The sequence below is a fragment of the Osmia lignaria genome, chromosome 4 (genome assembly GCF_051020975.1).
Source record: "Osmia lignaria lignaria isolate PbOS001 chromosome 4, iyOsmLign1, whole genome shotgun sequence".
Classification (NCBI taxonomy): Eukaryota; Metazoa; Arthropoda; class Insecta; order Hymenoptera; family Megachilidae; genus Osmia; species Osmia lignaria.
This window is the reverse complement of record NC_135035.1, coordinates 10,638,317-10,656,196: the sequence shown is the minus strand read 5'-3', so window position 1 is coordinate 10,656,196 and position 17,880 is coordinate 10,638,317. Positions and strand designations below refer to the sequence as shown.

Here is a 17,880-nt window from a genome sequence, read left to right as displayed (position 1 = left end):
TATACAAAACAAATTCAATACATTAACGATATATTTAAATAAAATTAGAGAGGTTTACAGGAAATCATTTTATTTATATAAGTTTCAAATTTTCTTGGGACTTGCAAATGCAGTGATGCCATAGTTATTTTTTATCATATTCCTACCAACCGATCAAAAGTTTCTAGAAATGCGGCGTCTGCTAGAGCTCTGACAGTGTTTTGTTATCAAAGAAAAAAGAAAAGTTTAATCTAATCTATTATTATATAGATTTTAAGCATTATTTCTCATGAAACTGAATCATTGATCAGATAATCAATGTATTTCCTCGACATTATATATTAGCAATATACATTCTACTTAAAATGTTATCCGAGTTATAACGATTAGTCATGTCACAAATAATGTATAACCTACGTGTGATGTTTCTAACGTAACGTATCAACATAATTATCATTTAAAAATTAAACAACCATCTGATCAAATGATGAGAGATGCGTACCAAAGGTCTGCTATTGTTGCTTATCTGCATAGCAGGGAGCAGCATCACTTTTATTGCTTTCAGTAATCAACGACCTTCCATTCAAACTCTGGTTACAGAGACACACAAGCAATTACGGAACTTCCAGGTAAATGTATTTATAACACTGTATTTCATTTTATTTTATACTTAATATACATGGACATAATTGGTTCTGGGTGTTTTTGTAGGAGAACTTGAAAGATGTCGAGGAGAAGAGGTTGGTAACAGACTCTAAGTATCTTGCAATGCTTGGGCTGGATGGACAAACTAGCACAACACCTTTTAGTTATAAATCTCAAAATGTGACTGTTGTCTCTCTTATAAGGCCTGGAAATGAACAAAATATTTATGGCTTTGTGAGAAATGTCAGTCATTTTTTGCCAAATAATAGTATTATCATTTATAGTGTTGGATTGAATGATGATTCTTTGCAAAATATTAGAGCAGCTTGTAATTCTACAAAATGTAATGTGATTCATTTTGACATAAGTCCATTTCCAACTCATGTTGAAGATGATAGACTGCATGTTTATAGACCTCTAGTTATTCAGGTAGGTACCATTAGAAATGTGTAATATTTTAACACAATTGATATAACTTGGATATTCTTTTTGTGTGTTGCAGACAGCTTTAAACACACTAGGAAACATATTGTATATGGATTCAAATATACGTTTGAATTCATCTGACATCTCAAAATACCTTTTACCAAAATCTGGAATTTTGGCCTGGCCTACAAGGCATGCAATTAGCTCTTTAACGCATCCAAAGATGTACGAATATTTTCACGTTTCCGCTGAAAGTTTTTTCTTTCTTCCTTTAATAAGAGCATCACATTTAGTAATTAGGAATGTTAAAGAAATCAGGGAAAAAATAATGTTGCCATGGGTACAATGCGCGCTAACGAGAGATTGTATTTGTCCCATTGGTACGTATTCATTTTATTGATATATGCAACGTGTTAATATAATTATTATATAAGCAATTTTTTAATATTACTGTAGGTGCTCAGTCAGCAGGTTGTCGATTTAACAAGAAACCACAGTACCGGTATTCCGGTTGTCACGCGTATGACGCTTCTGCACTAAATATCGTACTCGGATTACATTTCAATTTCGACGATACATATTATGTTCATCAAGAACGAGAAACGTACTTTAATAAAATCCAACCGGAGGAAATCACGGAAGAGTATCTTCTGATCACGAGACAGAACAATGCGACCGAGTTGAACTTGAGAAATAGCATATCAACTGAACGTTAATTTCTCTAAGATCTCGATTTATTTTAAATCAAGAATTAAGTGATACGTCGATCAAGCACAAGTTAATATAAGTATAATTAATAAGTTAAGAAACAAATAAAGATTTCAACCAAGAAACTGCATTGTGGTATCTGTAAGAAATTCAAGTTATTTTTTTATTATTATTTAATTTGTCTACTTTTAAATGATTATCAAAATAAACATTTTCAATGTTGTCAATTTTATTGTAAAAATCGACCGTGAATATCGAAAAGCATCGAGCGTGCTCTGTTTTTCCTTCTGGTCAATTGTTGAAATTATCCACAGAAAGTCATTAAAGACGCGATCGAATCTCCCTCTTAATGGAGGGTGTATCAGCTTGAATGCGACACCTCCATCAAATTCCAAATCCGTACACGAAACTCCGTGAACGTCTTTTCCGTTAATTGGCCTTGGAAAAGTTTTATATTGTACTGTAATTGCGACTGTACTCAAAGGGATTCGTCGTTGTTTGTAAACGAAAAGCGCAGCATCGCGTTGATCATGGACGAACATAATTCCTCGAGTTCCGTCCGGACTCGTATCAATTAATTGGAAGACGGTATCGCAGATCAGCGATATGTGACAAGTTTACAAAATTTAACATACATTTCGTCCGTTGTAATCTTCATCGCATTATCTGATTAGGGTTACTCGATCATGCTAGACAGCGACGTTGACAGTTGGTACGAATGGAAGCGAGGAGATGATTTTAATGAAACGCACTCGGCGATGAGTACGAATGATATGCAACTGATCGGCTCTAGATCATTAAGTCACTTGCAGTCCGATGATTACCGAAAAGAGCCTTCCACGAGCAACGGACTGATCTGCTACGATGCGACTTCTACGAGCTCTAGATTCAACCCGGAGGTCCGTTTCATCAATCCGGCGATATACGCGGAAACTCTAGACAACGAAGAGGATGAAGAGCAAGAGGTTGAGATTAGAGTGAAGGTCAGATCAAAGGAGGATGGACGGATCGGTAATCACGGTGATTTTACGCAAATGACCGATATGATGACCACGTTGTCTGTTAACAATGACCTGGCCACCTCCTTCGTGGACCAAGCCGGGGACCAAGCTTCAGCCCAAGAAACATATCGTTGTTATTCCTTGAATTCTCCGACTACATTCTCGTCCTATAAATCCGACGTGATGCGTTCCAAGTCCGTTACTTCCTGTAGACCCTCTGGCCGTGTTGAGAGACGATGCAAAATCGTCGACATGGCGGCAGATAATGATCAACTTTGTCCTGTCAGGCAAACGGAAGTGCAGAGGTACATTGTAATTTAGGCTTCCTTCTGTTAAGAGAAGTAAAACTTATCTTTAATTAAAGGAAGCCTACATTCCGGCCCAGGGTAGGCGTGTCACCATGATATTCAAATTATTTTTTAATTTCAAAGGGAACGCGATGAAAGTTACGACGTATCCTGCAGATACACGTTGAACGGACATCGACTCTTACGAGTGTCCACGGCGTCGTTGTCCGGTATTAAAATTTCCGAGAACACTTCGAACGACTGCGAGTTCATGAAGAAGATCACTTACAGCGAGTGGATTCGAAGAAAACAGGAAACGATTCGACGGAAGAAGGAGGAAGAAGAGATGGCTGAGAGGAAGAAGCGAATGGAGTCAGAGAGATTGGCACGCGAGAAGGAGGAAAGAGAATTAAGAGAGCGTGAGAATTTTTTAAAATGGTCCGAGAGGAAGAAACGAGAAGAAGAGAGGAAGAAGGCTATGATTGAAAAAGAATTGCAAGTGCAGAAACAGTTGAAAGAGATCGAGGATAAAGCTGCTGTTGCGAAGAATATGAATCTTAGCCAGTGGGCTCGTAAAAAGAAGGAAGAAGAGAAAGGTAATAGAGATATCTTTCCATTTGTTTCAAATTTCATTTCTTCAATGTTTATACAGCACGTCGAAGAAAGGAGGAGCTAAAGCAGAAACGACTGGAGGAAGAGAAGCAGAAGAGATTAGAAGAGAGCACGAAGGCATATGAAAATTGGCGAAAAATGGCGAAGAACAAACCTAAACCAGCTACCCAAGGACTTCTACGTTAGTTCATTTAATTTTATTTTAACATTTTGATGATTGCTGTTAGGAGTAATGTAATTATGCATAAATGTTATCCTTACCAGCTCATCAGAAAGCAAAGCCAGCGTATGTGAACCCTACACCTTGGCAGCGAATTGTCGAGGACACCGAGGATGTTGATGAAGATGGATTGAACAGCAAGAAAACACAAAGTCAGTCGAAGATTAGCACCAGGAGAAACGCTATATATTATGATTAATTGAGAGAACTTCTCTTAATCTTGACAGAAAAATAGAATTATAAAAAGGTCATGGATGAAGAGAGAAACCTTTGAATTATATACCCGCATATCGCGGTCTATCTTAACGCAGGATATGTACAATTAGAATCATATTACCTTCATTTCATAGCAGATATTCTTTGATACATTTTACAATCTTAGTATTAACATATCCTCCAAGCTAATAGCGTTCTTCGATCATTATTTAGATAAAGTAGAGAAAAAAGAACAGAATCATAATAGATAATAAAAAAGAGAAGAAAGTATACTTACGCAAAGGCAATTAAAAGAAACGTGTATGGAAAAGTTGAATACTCTTATTATTTGTACTATTGATACTGTATATTACACAACGATTCATTACACGAGAGTAGGAAAGTGCTCTCTACTCGTTCATACCTTGAAAAAAGGATTGGTAATCCTGACAGACCAGAACGTACAAAGTGGCACATGTTTTCATTTGTTCCTACTGAATGTATATCGCATTCGTATAAATTTTCAAAGGTGTACCTAAACGACTGCATATTTAGCATCGTCCAGTAGATTTACTTGACCAAAGTCTCCTCTTCTTCTTGGAGCCTCTCAATATCCGATTTGTTCATAAAGTAATACGATGGTTGTCTCGATTTCTGAAAACGTACAGCATGGGTTATTATTAAATATTTGTTTAATATGAACACACAACTCACTAAATCTTTAGTGATCCGTTTCGCTCCAGCTTTGATAAGGATGTTGCTAAGCTCTTCGACCGAGGGTAGTCCCATTGCGTAATGTAAAGCAGTTCTTTCCAACTGAGACAAACAATTCTCTTTTATTTTCTTATGAAATTAGAGTCTGTGTGTAATTATAATTAGTTATTTCTCACATTATCGCCAATCCGCAGAGTTTCCGGATACGTTTTCGCAATATACTCGACCAGTTCTTTATTTTCATGAAGCACCGCGATATGAAGAGCACATCTGCTCAGAAAGTTCTTCCCCATCGCTAATAATTTTCCTCCTCCGTTGTTTTTGTTCAGTAATTCTTTTACTTTTGGTACGTTACCCATTCTGATCTCGTGATGCACCTCTTCTCGTTGTGTCTGTAAAAAGTCTTTCCTCAGTATCTTACCTTCAGTAATAAATTTGTGTATTCTGGATGTTAGATGATAATCTTTGGTATTTTACCACGTAATTTGGAATGGATTGCAAAAATTGTACTGTAGCCTGTCGTCCTCTTTCTGCAGCTATGTCCACGATGTTGACATCCTCGTCTGTCACGTCCAAAATGTGATCGTATCCTTCTAATAGTAGTTCTACCAATTTTTCTGTTTCACCTGTGCAGATATTGATATTATAAAATTACTGATAGCTTGTCATAAGCATTTTAAGATCATTTTCAGGGATTGATGTTAAATCTCACCCCTAGCCGCTAAGTAAGCCACGTAACGATCAATCTCATCGACATTTTCTTTGATGTTAGCCAAGTCAGCGACGTCTCTAGCTGTCCTGTACAATTCATCTCTGAAACCAACGTTTATTTGACTTTCCTGAAGCAAATGAAGTAATCCATCTTTCGTATAAGATCGTATGGCAGCGAAATGGACCACGGTTTGTCCGTGTTCGTCCTGAACAAACGGAAGTAACAATCGTTTCAACAATTCAGATACACTAAATATAAATCAAGAATTTATATTTACTCTGTTTGTATTGGTGAAAGCTGATTCTGGTATGTCGGAGCCTGGACTTTGTGGATAACCAGCATCCTCATTTTCATTTTCAATATTTTCTATGTTCTCTTCTCCGGCGTCGGGAATGATCAATACATTGGGTTCCTATAATATTTTCAAGTTTTTTCCTTATATTAGAAGTAACGTCAGAAATGTGTATAAAGTAATTTACCTGTTCCTGTGCGCTATGCTTGCTTCTATTGGCAAAATTGTACAAATAAGTTGCCAGATAAGTAACTGGATCCTTTGGTCTATTGTTCGCCACTTCTGTCAAACCTTTGATCAGTGGATCACCAAGAGCTAGGAGGATAATTCATTAAAAATTCTGCTTCATTTCATTCTCTTTATTATTTTGATCTTAACTTACACGATGCCAAGTAGCGACCCTCCTCCTCTTGAAATATTGGTATCTCCAGTTGACTGTCGTCTGAAAAACAATTTCATTTCATTTTCTATTAATCGAACGACTCGTAAAAACAATGACATTAATTCTTCTTCTAACGAATAAACGCATCGTGAAAAGCACAGTGAATTTCACTCTGAAAAACGTGTACACATTACAGACAGAAGAGGGTTGAACGTATAATTCCAAATACAGAAGCACATTTACACAACAGCCTCGTCGGAAAAAATGAAGGATATTTTTTTTTTCTTTCAATTTATAGTATTTTACATACAGTTGGATTATTTATAAAAATACACCGTTTGTTGTAGAATCGAATACAACGGAAGTTGGAAAGACACGTGCTACGCCATTTCTGGTCTCGTGTGAACATCGAACTCGTGCGTGACACATAAAGAAGCTCTGGTAAAAGGTTCATTTAAGTTCTCCTCGAAAAATTTCATCTCTGTAACGAATGTTTTTCATTCTAGATACACATATACACTGACGAACGTACGTGCGACAACATGTAGCAATAACGTTCGTTTCTACTAACCTAAGGTCAATCAATCCAGCCTTCGTCCGAGTAGTTAAATTTTTCGTTCAATTATCATCGAGGACAGAGAACAACGTTCACACACGTCTTTCCAACATTCTTCCCTCTACAGTTTCAGTCTACGAGGATTAAATTGGCAGTCGAACGCATTGGCTCATGAATTATCACAGAAAGTTTCCACGTGTAAGCGTATCGGTCCACAAAAAGAATCAAAAGAAATAGAAATTGACGTAAATTAAGTTTGAAAGTTGCATCCGCTCCTTTCTTGTCCGTTAAGTCTGGAAACGTTTCGCGCTGTTACGTTTGCGAAATATTCCCGCCAGTAGATTGGCGATTTTCAAGGAACTATTTATCGACAGTTCCTTCTCCAAGGCTAGGATGTTCAGAACAGCCCTAGAAAAGTCTTGAAGGGTTTGCAGTTCGCTGATGCTCAACGACTGTTGATTACCGATCCGCACCGTGTCCTTTCTAGCCGTTTCACGAATACTTAATCCACGTACCACGCACAGATGTTTCAGATGATCGAATTTCTTGGACAGTTCTGGAAATCTAACGATCACGTTGAATCTAAGGGTATTGCCGATGGCGTACGGTCGCGAGCTAAGGAAGCCCAGCTTCTGGTCCCGTTTAAACTTCAATCTTTCATCGAGGATCACCATCACTTTTGCCAGTCTGACGTAGGTGCGACCGATCAGACCAGGTCTGCTATCGGTAGTACGACACACGATCCTCAGGTGATCCTGGACATTCACCCATGCAGCAAGATCTCCAGCAGAGGACACGTAAACACCTCGTCCGTATGGCCAGTGTCTTCCATGAAGACGTCGATCATCCTGGGGGTCGGAGTCTGCGATCGGTAACAACAATCCAGAAGCCGCCAATTGGGCTCTGATCGGACTCGGTTGGTCCAGGATCTCGTTAAGGGTGAAATAAGTTCCTGGCTCATCTTCGCTGCTCCCTTCGGCCATCATCTCCGAGATATACTGGCTCATCAGCTCGCTGGTGATCACTCGTTCCACTTCCTCCAATTGATTCACCGTCAGAGTCAAAGGGAACGTGTAATCCTCGAGGTTCCTGCAACACTCCATCACTGCAGCTTGAACGTACTTAGCCGGGGGATCGAGGTCGTAGCCTTCGATCGTGGAAATGGTCACCTCGTCGATCGAGTCGGGATTCTCTTCGCCCTCGTCCTCGTCGTGGAAGTATCTAGGAGGCGGATGATCGGGCAGGTCGCCGCTTGCAGTCACGCAATGAATGTCTCTGATCAGAGGATCGAAGAACTCCGCGAAGACGATGTAACTTTCGTAATCAGGTGCGATCAATAAAAGAGAGTCGTCTTCTTCGACGTTGCCGACGTACGAGTAAGCGCTGCTCGTATCGCCGCTGCTACTCGAGTTACCGTATTTCTTTAAAGCGAGCCAGATCACATCAAAGAGATTGTGGTCCATGCGTGTCACACGGTGCTTGATACGATCGAATATGGGCCGTTTCAGGCAACGGCCGATCAGTGTACCGGAGTTCCCAGCCGATTTCGGTGTCGCACCGTGCCTTGTACCAGCTAGAAGACGGAAACACCTCTCCAAGGTGGCTAACGTCTCTGGTTCGGTTATGTCACGACGCGCGGAGTACGTGTCCCCTCCAGGAACTGTTTGACCCGGCCATTGTCAGCACAGGGGATGGTCCAGAGAGAGAAGATGAAGTGCGGAAATGCGTGGATCCGCGGATACGGGAAATTTGTCAGAATCGTTAGTTGTGACGGGGATTTAATTAATTAAATATGTGAATATTTTAGGGTCTTAGGTTTCTAAGATGTCTCTCAACATATTTCAACAAGTACCTATCGGTAATTTCACTTATGTGATTCTGTGATTAATATGATATTAAACGATGGTAAAATTAACACATGTGAGAAAGCAACGTGATAGTATTATTTGAAATGTAGTCTAGATTGAATCGAATTGTTTGAAAAATGAAAACAACGGTGCTCTGGACGATGGTACAATTTTGTTGTAACGTGATCGATGGTGCTTGCGAGTGTTTCGTCGAATGAAATACCTTTGTCGGTCAACATCTCGTCGGCGAGGTTCTCGTTAGCACCGAAATCGCGGAGGAGCGATTTGTGAGACAATTCTGATTGATTTTGTTTGTAGTAATCTGCCTTTTGTCCGAACTGCGTGACGAAGTTGCATGAAGATAAAATCATACATCAATGAATAATTGTAAGTTTTGAATTTTTTATTAAAATAATTGTACTTACGTTATCTTGAACTAAAGGATTGGCACCCAGATGAAGCAGAAGATTGTAGTAATGGCCATTGTCTGCGAGGGTGGCCGCATAATGCAAGGGTGTTCGACCATCTAAATCGATTGCATTCGCGGTTTCTGGAAACCTCCCTGCCAGATATCTAACGAAAACAGAAATAATTAACGGAACAGGCGATGGAAATCGATAGAACTTGATGGAAAGCTGACAACATAATTTCTAAGGTACGTTCTAATGAGTCCTCGTTAAACATCAACGTTGAATTAATAAATTCATATTTTTACCAAAAATATTCCTTTTATTTTAATTCTTATTAAAATACCTGATGATGGTGGTATTTCCAAACACGACTGCAACGTGAAGGGGTGTTGCACCATGCGGCGAGGAACCATCCCTTGCAACTGCAAATTTGCGACGATCTAATGCACTTTGCAAATCTCTGAGGTTTCCTTCTCGTGCTGCCATGTGAACAGCGTGAATTTTTCCCTGGCAATGATTAATAATATTATCAATAAATAAGATTTTCAAATTTTCTTTTGCAGAAAAAGGGTCATTCTCGTCACCATCTTAATCGCGAAATAAATAATAAAGAAAATAATTTTCAAAGTCTTCAAACATTTTCAACTCGAAGCATGAGTCAGCAATTCTAGAACCATCACACAAACGGAATCGATTTAATCGGAATCCTCAGTCAACAACTTGTTCACTTAATTACTTAATGGATCTACAAAAAAAACGAGATGGCAATTTGCAGATAAGATGAGGTAAGCAAAAATGAATTCTTCTTTTTATGTTACGCGTAATACCATATAAGAAGGAACACGATCGATGAATGCCTGAAGTTCAGGATTCCCCGAACGCCGGCCGACCAATCTTCTCCCATCCCCGTTCAGAACCAATCCCGCCAATTGCTCCATATTTCCGTTCTCCAACAGCTTCTCGATTTCCGGATCTGCCGTCATGCTTGCCTCGTTCACTTCTGTGTCCGGTGGTTCCTCGTGTTCACCAACGATCACCTGCTAAATCATGCCTTGGTGGAAAACCATGCGCACAGACGACCGATGCCGATCGATAGAGGAAATATTAATCATACTTTGCAATCTACGCGCGAATCGATCGCTCGTTGTTTTCATATGGACTTTACATTGCGTGACTTTGCGTGGCACGATTCGACGTGACCGATGGTTCGACGTGTTATTATCCCTTGCAACAGTTTTTCTATGATTGTCCAATGATTTTTTATGGGAGAGCAATTTGAGAATAGTTTTATGTGAAAAAAGAAGCATGAATAATTCTGTGACTTTTTATGAAAAAGTTATGAAAATTATAAAAAAAGATTAATAGGGTATTTTGATTAATATACAAACTATTTGCTGATCAATAATTTGAATACAGAATTAATTTTATTAATCGTCCAATTATTTAATTGAATAATCTTAACGTGTCAAAGAAAATGAAAAAAGAATAGCGATCGTCTGAATGTTTGCCATCGAGTCATGGGTCTGTTGCATTCGGAATTCACACGACAGAAGTTCTTTGCTCAGTTATTTATTTATTGGTATAATTGTGCGTGACAAAGAACATACTCTATAACACTGTATCGATCGTTTTATAATTTCAGTACACACGATACCCTAACTATCTCCTGACTATTTCCAACCACTGTTACTAACTATACACGAACTATCAATTGAACCCTAAGTATCTAAACAGTGTTTAATCACTTATACTCGTGTCACACTAGAATATCCCTTATACTTTTCACTCATAGATATCACGTTTAGATTAGAGGATTCTTGAAAATCGGATTCGTCTAAGTGTTATGCTGTGACTGTACCTGATCTTCGTCGTTTCCTGGATCATCGACACCAGAATCACCTGTGCTCGGCTCGTTTCTCTCCTCTTGTTCCACCTTGTTTTCCTCCTCCTGTTGGACGACCTCGTCTGCCTTTATGGGATCCGGGCTTTTCGATTCATTCTTCTCCTCAGTTTCATTTTCTTCTTCTGATTTCTCTGCTTCCGCTTCCTCTTTCTCTGGATTTGCTTCTTCCTCTTCAGTCTCCTGCGCCATTGTACCAGTTACCACATCGTCATCCGAGGATCTTTCTTCTGTATCCTCGGCTTTTGTTTCTTCCACAGTTTGCTCATCGTCTTTCTCTGCGGTCTCTGGGTCTTTCGAGTCCTCAGCATTCTCTGCATTTTCTGCATTCTCTGGGTTTTCCGTATCTTCTTGGGTTTCTGTATTCTCTGGTTTCTCTGCTTCCTCCTGCTCCTCTTTCTGTGAATCTTCTTCCACGTTTTTTATCTGTCACGTTAAATTATTTATTAATCTGGTATTTAATGTTTGATGTTGTGAATATGCACTTTACCTGCTCCATTGATTTGCTGAAGCTTTTTGAAGCCGATTCAGCACTGCCAAATGCACTGTCAATATCTGCACTGTTAACTTTCCTCATTCCTCTGGATAGAGATTCTTCGACTTCGAGGATTCTCCAGTCCCAGTGCTTAGGATAAGATGTGCTGGCGACTCTAGGCGCTTCCGGTATCACGGTCAATAGCGATTGGTCTATATCCGATGGTCTGTTCTTGTAGAAGGCTGCTGCTTTGTGTCTCTAATTGACGAATCAGCAAATTACTTATATTCATTACTTGTAATTTGTAATTTTCAATTTCAGGTCGTGTATAATATAATTTAATGACCGACTTACATTGTCTAATTTACTTTCATCAGCACCATGCTCCACTAATAAATTATACAAAACTCCATCATCCTTTGCTGCAGCTGCATAATGCAACGGTGTTTTTCCGTCATTGTCTTGCGCTTCAACAGTCGATGGATATTTCGCAAGAATCTCTCGTACGATTTCTGTATGTCCCAATCCAGCAGCCTGTTTAATTAATAAAAAAGAAGAATTAAATAATAACCAACAAAATTATATTTTTATTTGTTGCAGACCTTGTGTAAGACATTTAAACCATTGCTGTCTTTGCTGCACAGAATGATGGGCGACGAGGAATCAACTTTATTCCTGAGCTCATCCAAATCATTATTTACTGTAGCTGCGTGGACATCTTTCACGGTACCCTATAATCAAAATTTATAAATTAAATACTTTTGTTGGGATAAAAAGTAAAATTCGAATATTACACGAACCATTATAAAGGGCACAGCTTCCAGAAACCTTTTGACACGAGTATTGTTGCTGGTCTCCATACGCAACCTGTTTCCATGACCTTCCCATAAAACTTGTTGCAATTTCCCAAGGTCTCGGTTGTGGATCCATATTCTTATAGTAGAAGGTTTGAAGTCCGAACCTGGAATAACTTTCCTTTCTTTGCAACAGCAATTAATTAAACACCAAAGGCAGTTCTATTTTAAAACAATGACCTTCCCATCTATTCTTTCGTTGCTTCAAATAACATTTATCCATTTCTTGTAACACGTTATGAAACAACTTCATCATAGAAAGTGCGTGGATAACTCGTATTAAAACTCCATTTTTCATTTCAATTAGAGTATTGAACTTTGAATAATGTAAAGGAAGGCATAATGCAGGAAATAATCTAGGGAATACATTGTAATTTGAAGTAGTTCGAAATGTATATAATTTTTTGAATTTTGCTGTAGTTTCAATTAATTTCAAGCTTTAATAATTTATACAGCGATCATTTTACATAAGGTCCTCTATAATGTTTGACATGGTCCTGCTTTTGAAAAATTCAGAAGGAATAAGATTTGCAAGTCCGCGTCGCATGTTAGAACAGTATCATTAATATTTTAGACACCCGAAGGAATCCTCTGACCAACGGGCATCGATTTTGTCTGTAACAATGTTGTTCTGACAGAAACCTATCAATTTTTAATCCTTCCTGTTCTGAATAAATATATTAATCTTACAAGAAAAATTCAACGTGCCTGAAAGAAACAATCATATTGCAATTGAAGAATCAATAAATGATTCATCGATTTTTACATAACTGTAATAATACACCGATGTTCAGGTAATTAAATGAGGTGTCTAGTAAAAATTAAATTGATAATTGCGCCACGTATCTCATGGTTCAATTATCGTATACTTTCAATTTAAGCGTACATGTATATCATATGAGCCTGTTTTACTTGATTTAAATTATAAAGAAGGTGCACGTCAGCCATAATGTTTCGTTTCGACCTGGATTGCGTGTTCCACGGTGGATTAATAAATTTTTGAAAAGCCAGCCAAGTCCACGGGCCCCCTCGCTCACTGACACGTTTACACTGTACCTACACCAGCTATTTTCTTGGTAAATAGATCAATCAACAGAGGCGGAAATGCTGGTGCACTTGGTAGACATTTTGCATAAATTTTGCGTAACATAATTACATGGTACCAGTTATTCACTACATGATACCAATTAATTTACAATTTATTTCTACCGCACAGAACGTAATGATTACATCACGATACCCTGTAGTCATAATTGATTTATCGTGAAAATTGATCTTTTGCTTTTCTAAACTATTATTCAGATTTTCTTGAAACAGTTTAATATTCTGAATGACTAACGAAAGAATTAGAAGGTTACTTCTTTACATCGTTAAAATGTCAATAAGAGGTTCCACGAATTATAGTTTTTGAACATTCTTAAATAATTCCTTCCTCGATCGAGCAGACCATGTCATTCTATCGATCCCAGCAGTTTTCCTTGCCTTGTGCATTTAAGTTCTATCGATTCTTCCGGGTCATTACTAAGAAGATTCTGTAGGGTATAAGTCAAGGAATCTACATTCATTGATTTTACAAGGTTGACATTAATCCTTGTCTTTAACTATATTTAACCCTCGTGCGCGGCGAATTTGTGGGAACTATTCAATTTATAATTACTTACATTCCCTGACGGTGCTCGCCTTCCTCCGGGACATGATCTCCACTTCGGATAATTCAATTTCTGACCTATGTTCCAGATAATAGGACGCAGGATTGCCCTTCTTATCGCAGATGCTCGAGTCGCAGTCGTTTTCTATCAGAACATCCCAAATGACCCCAGGATTCTTGCAACCAGCACAGTAATGCAATGCTGTTCTACCTTCCTGAAAATTGAATGCAAACGGTATAAACCATTTATTATTATTTAAAGAAAAATCTTGATGCATTTAATATCCTTCTAATGGAATCAAAAGAAAGAAAAATGTGTTTGAAAGTAGATCAACTACCTGCCCCAGTGACTCATCAAACTATTTTTCTCTTGAAAAAGTTTCAAATGGAAAAAGAGGAGCAAGAAATATTGCCACTATTAAGGAACGAACATGCCAAGAGAATAGGGGCGTAAACGCGAAGTCGACGACAGTTGAACGGAGAATGTGTTAGGGTTGAATTGAGATCGAGGGTGGAGAAAGGGGGTGAAAAGTTGGCGTTTGCCGTATTTCACGTGCTGCGTGTACCAGAACGCAAAGTCGGATGACTGCAGGGGAAGAACAGGTGGTTTACACTTCGTTATTAGCCCTGTCACGCGATCGTAGTTACGAAAAATGACTTTTCGATTATTCACGAGCCGAATATCATGCTCAAACATCCTTGTCACGATACGTGGTAACCTGAGCTTCAATGATCTCGCGATTGATTCTTCGTACCGACGATGAAGATAATGCGATCGATTTGCGATTATTACTTTGTCCTTCTGTTGAACGGTAATGGGATAATTTTGCACCAGCCACTCGACGATGTCCAGTTGATCGTAGTAGACTGCTTTATGAAGCAAAGGGATGCCAGAAGGATCCTTCGCGATGGCCAGTTTCTTTTTGGGCTCCTCCAATATCAGTCTCTGCGTTTCTCCCAAGGAACCGCGTACAGCTGCTTCGTGCACCTGAGAAATTTTCGTCTGAAATAAAGAAATTTTGTAGAATTATCTTCCTCTTGTATATTCCGGGGTTTTCTAACGATAATTTACCAAGTAATTTGGGAGTCCTTTCAGGAAGACTCGAGTTCGGAGATCTGGAGAGTGTTCACCTAACAGACGAGCTCCACGTCCTTCCAAAACGACATGTTCCAATTTTTCGAGTTCACCACGTAGCAACCAGGACTTTATTGTTGTTGGGTTCATCTGTGAAATATTTCGATTATTACGAGGTCTTTTCATTTAAAGACTTTTCAATTAAAGAGTATTCCAAGGATTTGAAAATTTGGCTGAAGACTATCAAAACTTGAAATGAAACGACAAGTCTTTGTGTTTTTCCCATAAAAATATGGTTTGATCTATCAATATTCTTTAACATACGTCACGAATCACGAGTCCTCAAACATTCGTTATTGATTCTCCATCAAGCTTAGAGAATCGAAACCATATGTGTTTAAGTTTCCCGATTTAGGTTCGTATTGACACGAGGATTACTCGACACAGGGCGATTTACCCATAAAAATAGTTTCCAAAATTAAAACAGCCAACAATTCTTCATTCAGAATACAGAGAGTATGAAAATAACTACGATTTCCATTTATTTACACTGGTCAAACATTAATTTTCTGAAAGGAGATAATATTGAGTCATATCACTGCCTCGCTGAAAAGGTCAAATAAATGTTAATGATCGAAGAATGTCTTTTCCTCTTGCAATAAACCAAACCGGTAAATCACATGATTTGTGGGTACTTTATTTATTCATGAAAAAAATCGGTTCGTAAACAACTTAAAATCGTTAAAAAATTGGGCTATTATCATATTATTTTTCATTTTGTTTAAAGAACGCTGTTCACCATAATGTCTTTGGAAGCATGACACGTGTCAACGTAGTAATTTCGTTCGAAGAAACTTTTTATTTTTAATTTTACACTCTTACCAAATAAAAGCTTGTGACAGTAAAGTAAATGGTGAACAATTATCGCGAAGATTGATCGAAACTAATTGCAGAATAATGAATAGCTGTGTGACTAATGGTTGAGTGACTCTGCTTTTTTTTTAAATACAAACACTAGTACATTATCTGTTAAGGAAAGTTGTAGGAAAGCATTAATTATGGAAATTGTACAACTCTGAAGTGGATGTGTTAGCTGAATATTAATAAATGTGAAACTATTGATTCAGTACAATAAATGAAAAAACTATTCTTTAATGTCCTTAATAGTTCATATTATCGTTTGCCATACATGATCGTTTTTACAGTGACAGCTAATATATTAAAAAGAAAAAGCAATTGACTGAATAAACAAAGAGTGCAGATTTTACAACGACAGTGATTACGATCAACAAACAAAAATCCGTGGAAAAAGCATCGATAAAGCGTGTGAACACCGTGCTATCGATGCCATCGTGTTCACCATAATCGTCCTTGAAACGTGTAATTACCTGACGGATATCGAATCACAGTAAGCACGTCATGTTGAGATCATTATTCGCAACATGGTGCAAATTTTCACAAACCGTAAAAGGAAATCCAAAAGGAACGTGCGATACGAGGAAGCGTCGCGCGGCAAATGAAGCGGATAGTAGGCGTCGCGACGCCACCTGCGAACTCGTTTCCATAGATTTAGGGTCATCCAGGCTGGACATTCGTTTCTTGCGGGAAACGAACTAGGAAACGAGCATGGAACACGCCCATTCTTCTTCCTGTTCCATCAGGCTAATAGCATCGATCGTGAATTTGTAATGGTCATATTTTTTAATTATTTCTTGGGCAGTTTGCTATCTCACAATTATTCGAAAGAAATTTATGATGTTGATTACTTAATTTAAAATTGAAAGGAGATTCAAGCCTATTCAAAATTATAAAAAAAGAAAAAAAAACAGATAGGTGCGATTAGTCATCCTCTTCAAGAGGAATCACATTGCGGAACCTTGATTCCACGTCACTTAATAAGAAGAAACTTGTAAGAAACGTGCGCGAGGCCAACTTGCTTCTGGTGAAGCCCCTGTAATCGAACCATTTACACTCCACGAGAAATTGTAAATCGGACGATAATTGTAATGCAGGAAATTGCGGAAGTGCTTACACAACAGTGTTCGTAACAGTGACTTGATAATGATTTTTGTCAAACGATACTAGCAACGAGGAAAGTTGTTCAACAACGTCGTCAGTCCGTGACAAACTTTCCCAAAATCATTCAAAGTAATTTTTATATGTATATTGGAAATAATTAGTTCCGTGAATAATTTGAATATTTGCATAATGTAAAGTGGAAAATAAATATTTTCCATGAATTTTAAAATATAATTACTGTCCTTCTAATTTTTTGAGTCTAATTGAAGGGTTGATAAGAATTCAAATGAACCCTCGTTCATTATCAACGTTTCCTTTATTTCTGGAAAGGTTTTCAGACAAACTATTATCGACTTTTATATTCGACTTACGATGCCATGCCCGATTATTTCCCTCGTTCGCTAGTCGTTTACCTCGTTTACTTATTTAACCTGCTGGCCAGCATGTTGGAATCGATATTCCTTGGTGCAATGACACATCGATCACGCGTGTATCGTGTTCCCTAATGATCCAGATACACAATCATTAAACATTGTAATAGCCGGTGGAGGCACGTGTTCGAATGCGTGAAATCAGAATTTCGTTCGATTGCCAAAAATACTTTTTTATTCTCGAGAGTTTCCGAAATCGATCAATGAATCATCGAGAAAATCAATCAGTACTTTCGATCTTATTTTTACATCAAAACAATTTTTACGTATTGTGTTATTGATAAAAAATAAATGACACGTATTTTTTCGTATATCAATACATATTGATTGGTACTTGAAAATAACAATTGTGTGACTGAACGAACCATTTCTGCGTTTTCCAAATTATACCATTTCTCTGGAATGTTTCTCAATTTCATGAAAATCGGTAGCCATGATTTAAAAGGTTTTTCACGATGAAATACGTACGAAAGTCACGGTGTCTTTCGTTCG

General features: G+C 38.1%; 3 protein-coding genes across 9 annotated transcripts; 2 read left to right on the top strand and 1 right to left on the bottom strand.

Moving 5' to 3' along the window:
* The first annotated feature begins 156 nt into the window (after positions 1 to 156).
* Positions 157 to 1,980, top strand: LOC117603419 (uncharacterized). Its single transcript, XM_034322576.2, has 4 exons — positions 157 to 608; positions 691 to 1,053; positions 1,127 to 1,430; positions 1,507 to 1,980. Exons 1-4 carry the CDS (start codon positions 474 to 476, stop codon positions 1,764 to 1,766), a joined length of 1,062 nt encoding a protein of 353 aa, XP_034178467.1. The 5' UTR covers positions 157 to 473; the 3' UTR covers positions 1,767 to 1,980.
* Positions 1,981 to 2,060: 80 nt separating this feature from the next.
* LOC117603417 (uncharacterized) lies at positions 2,061 to 9,231 on the top strand. Of its 2 annotated transcripts, none has more exons than XM_034322573.2 (6): positions 2,061 to 3,064; positions 3,191 to 3,642; positions 3,699 to 3,839; positions 3,923 to 6,614; positions 6,680 to 8,963; positions 9,032 to 9,231. In XM_034322573.2, exons 1-4 carry the CDS (start codon positions 2,445 to 2,447, stop codon positions 4,075 to 4,077), a joined length of 1,368 nt encoding a protein of 455 aa, XP_034178464.1. In that variant the 5' UTR covers positions 2,061 to 2,444; the 3' UTR covers positions 4,078 to 6,614; positions 6,680 to 8,963; positions 9,032 to 9,231. The 2 variants fall into 2 exon arrangements, with proteins under 2 accessions (XP_034178464.1, XP_076544251.1); XM_076688136.1 differs by having other exon boundaries at positions 9,019 to 9,231.
* Positions 4,586 to 17,875, bottom strand: LOC117603414 (uncharacterized). Of its 6 annotated transcripts, none has more exons than XM_034322569.2 (21): positions 17,754 to 17,875; positions 14,936 to 15,088; positions 14,657 to 14,866; positions 13,877 to 14,078; positions 12,162 to 12,331; positions 11,964 to 12,092; positions 11,716 to 11,895; positions 11,377 to 11,619; positions 10,845 to 11,312; positions 9,814 to 10,026; positions 9,330 to 9,493; positions 9,002 to 9,149; positions 8,800 to 8,914; positions 6,174 to 6,233; positions 5,979 to 6,106; positions 5,777 to 5,911; positions 5,500 to 5,704; positions 5,265 to 5,413; positions 4,964 to 5,179; positions 4,788 to 4,889; positions 4,586 to 4,727 (listed from the first exon to the last, which is right to left on the bottom strand). In XM_034322569.2, the coding sequence occupies exons 1-21, from the start codon at positions 17,805 to 17,807 to the stop codon at positions 4,644 to 4,646; spliced, it is 3,528 nt and encodes a 1,175-aa protein (XP_034178460.2). In that variant the 5' UTR covers positions 17,808 to 17,875; the 3' UTR covers positions 4,586 to 4,643. The 6 variants fall into 6 exon arrangements, with proteins under 6 accessions (XP_034178460.2, XP_034178461.2, XP_034178459.2 ...); XM_034322570.2 differs by having other exon boundaries at positions 12,162 to 12,322; XM_034322568.2 differs by having other exon boundaries at positions 4,644 to 4,889.
* Between the last annotated feature and the right edge of the window lie 5 nt (positions 17,876 to 17,880).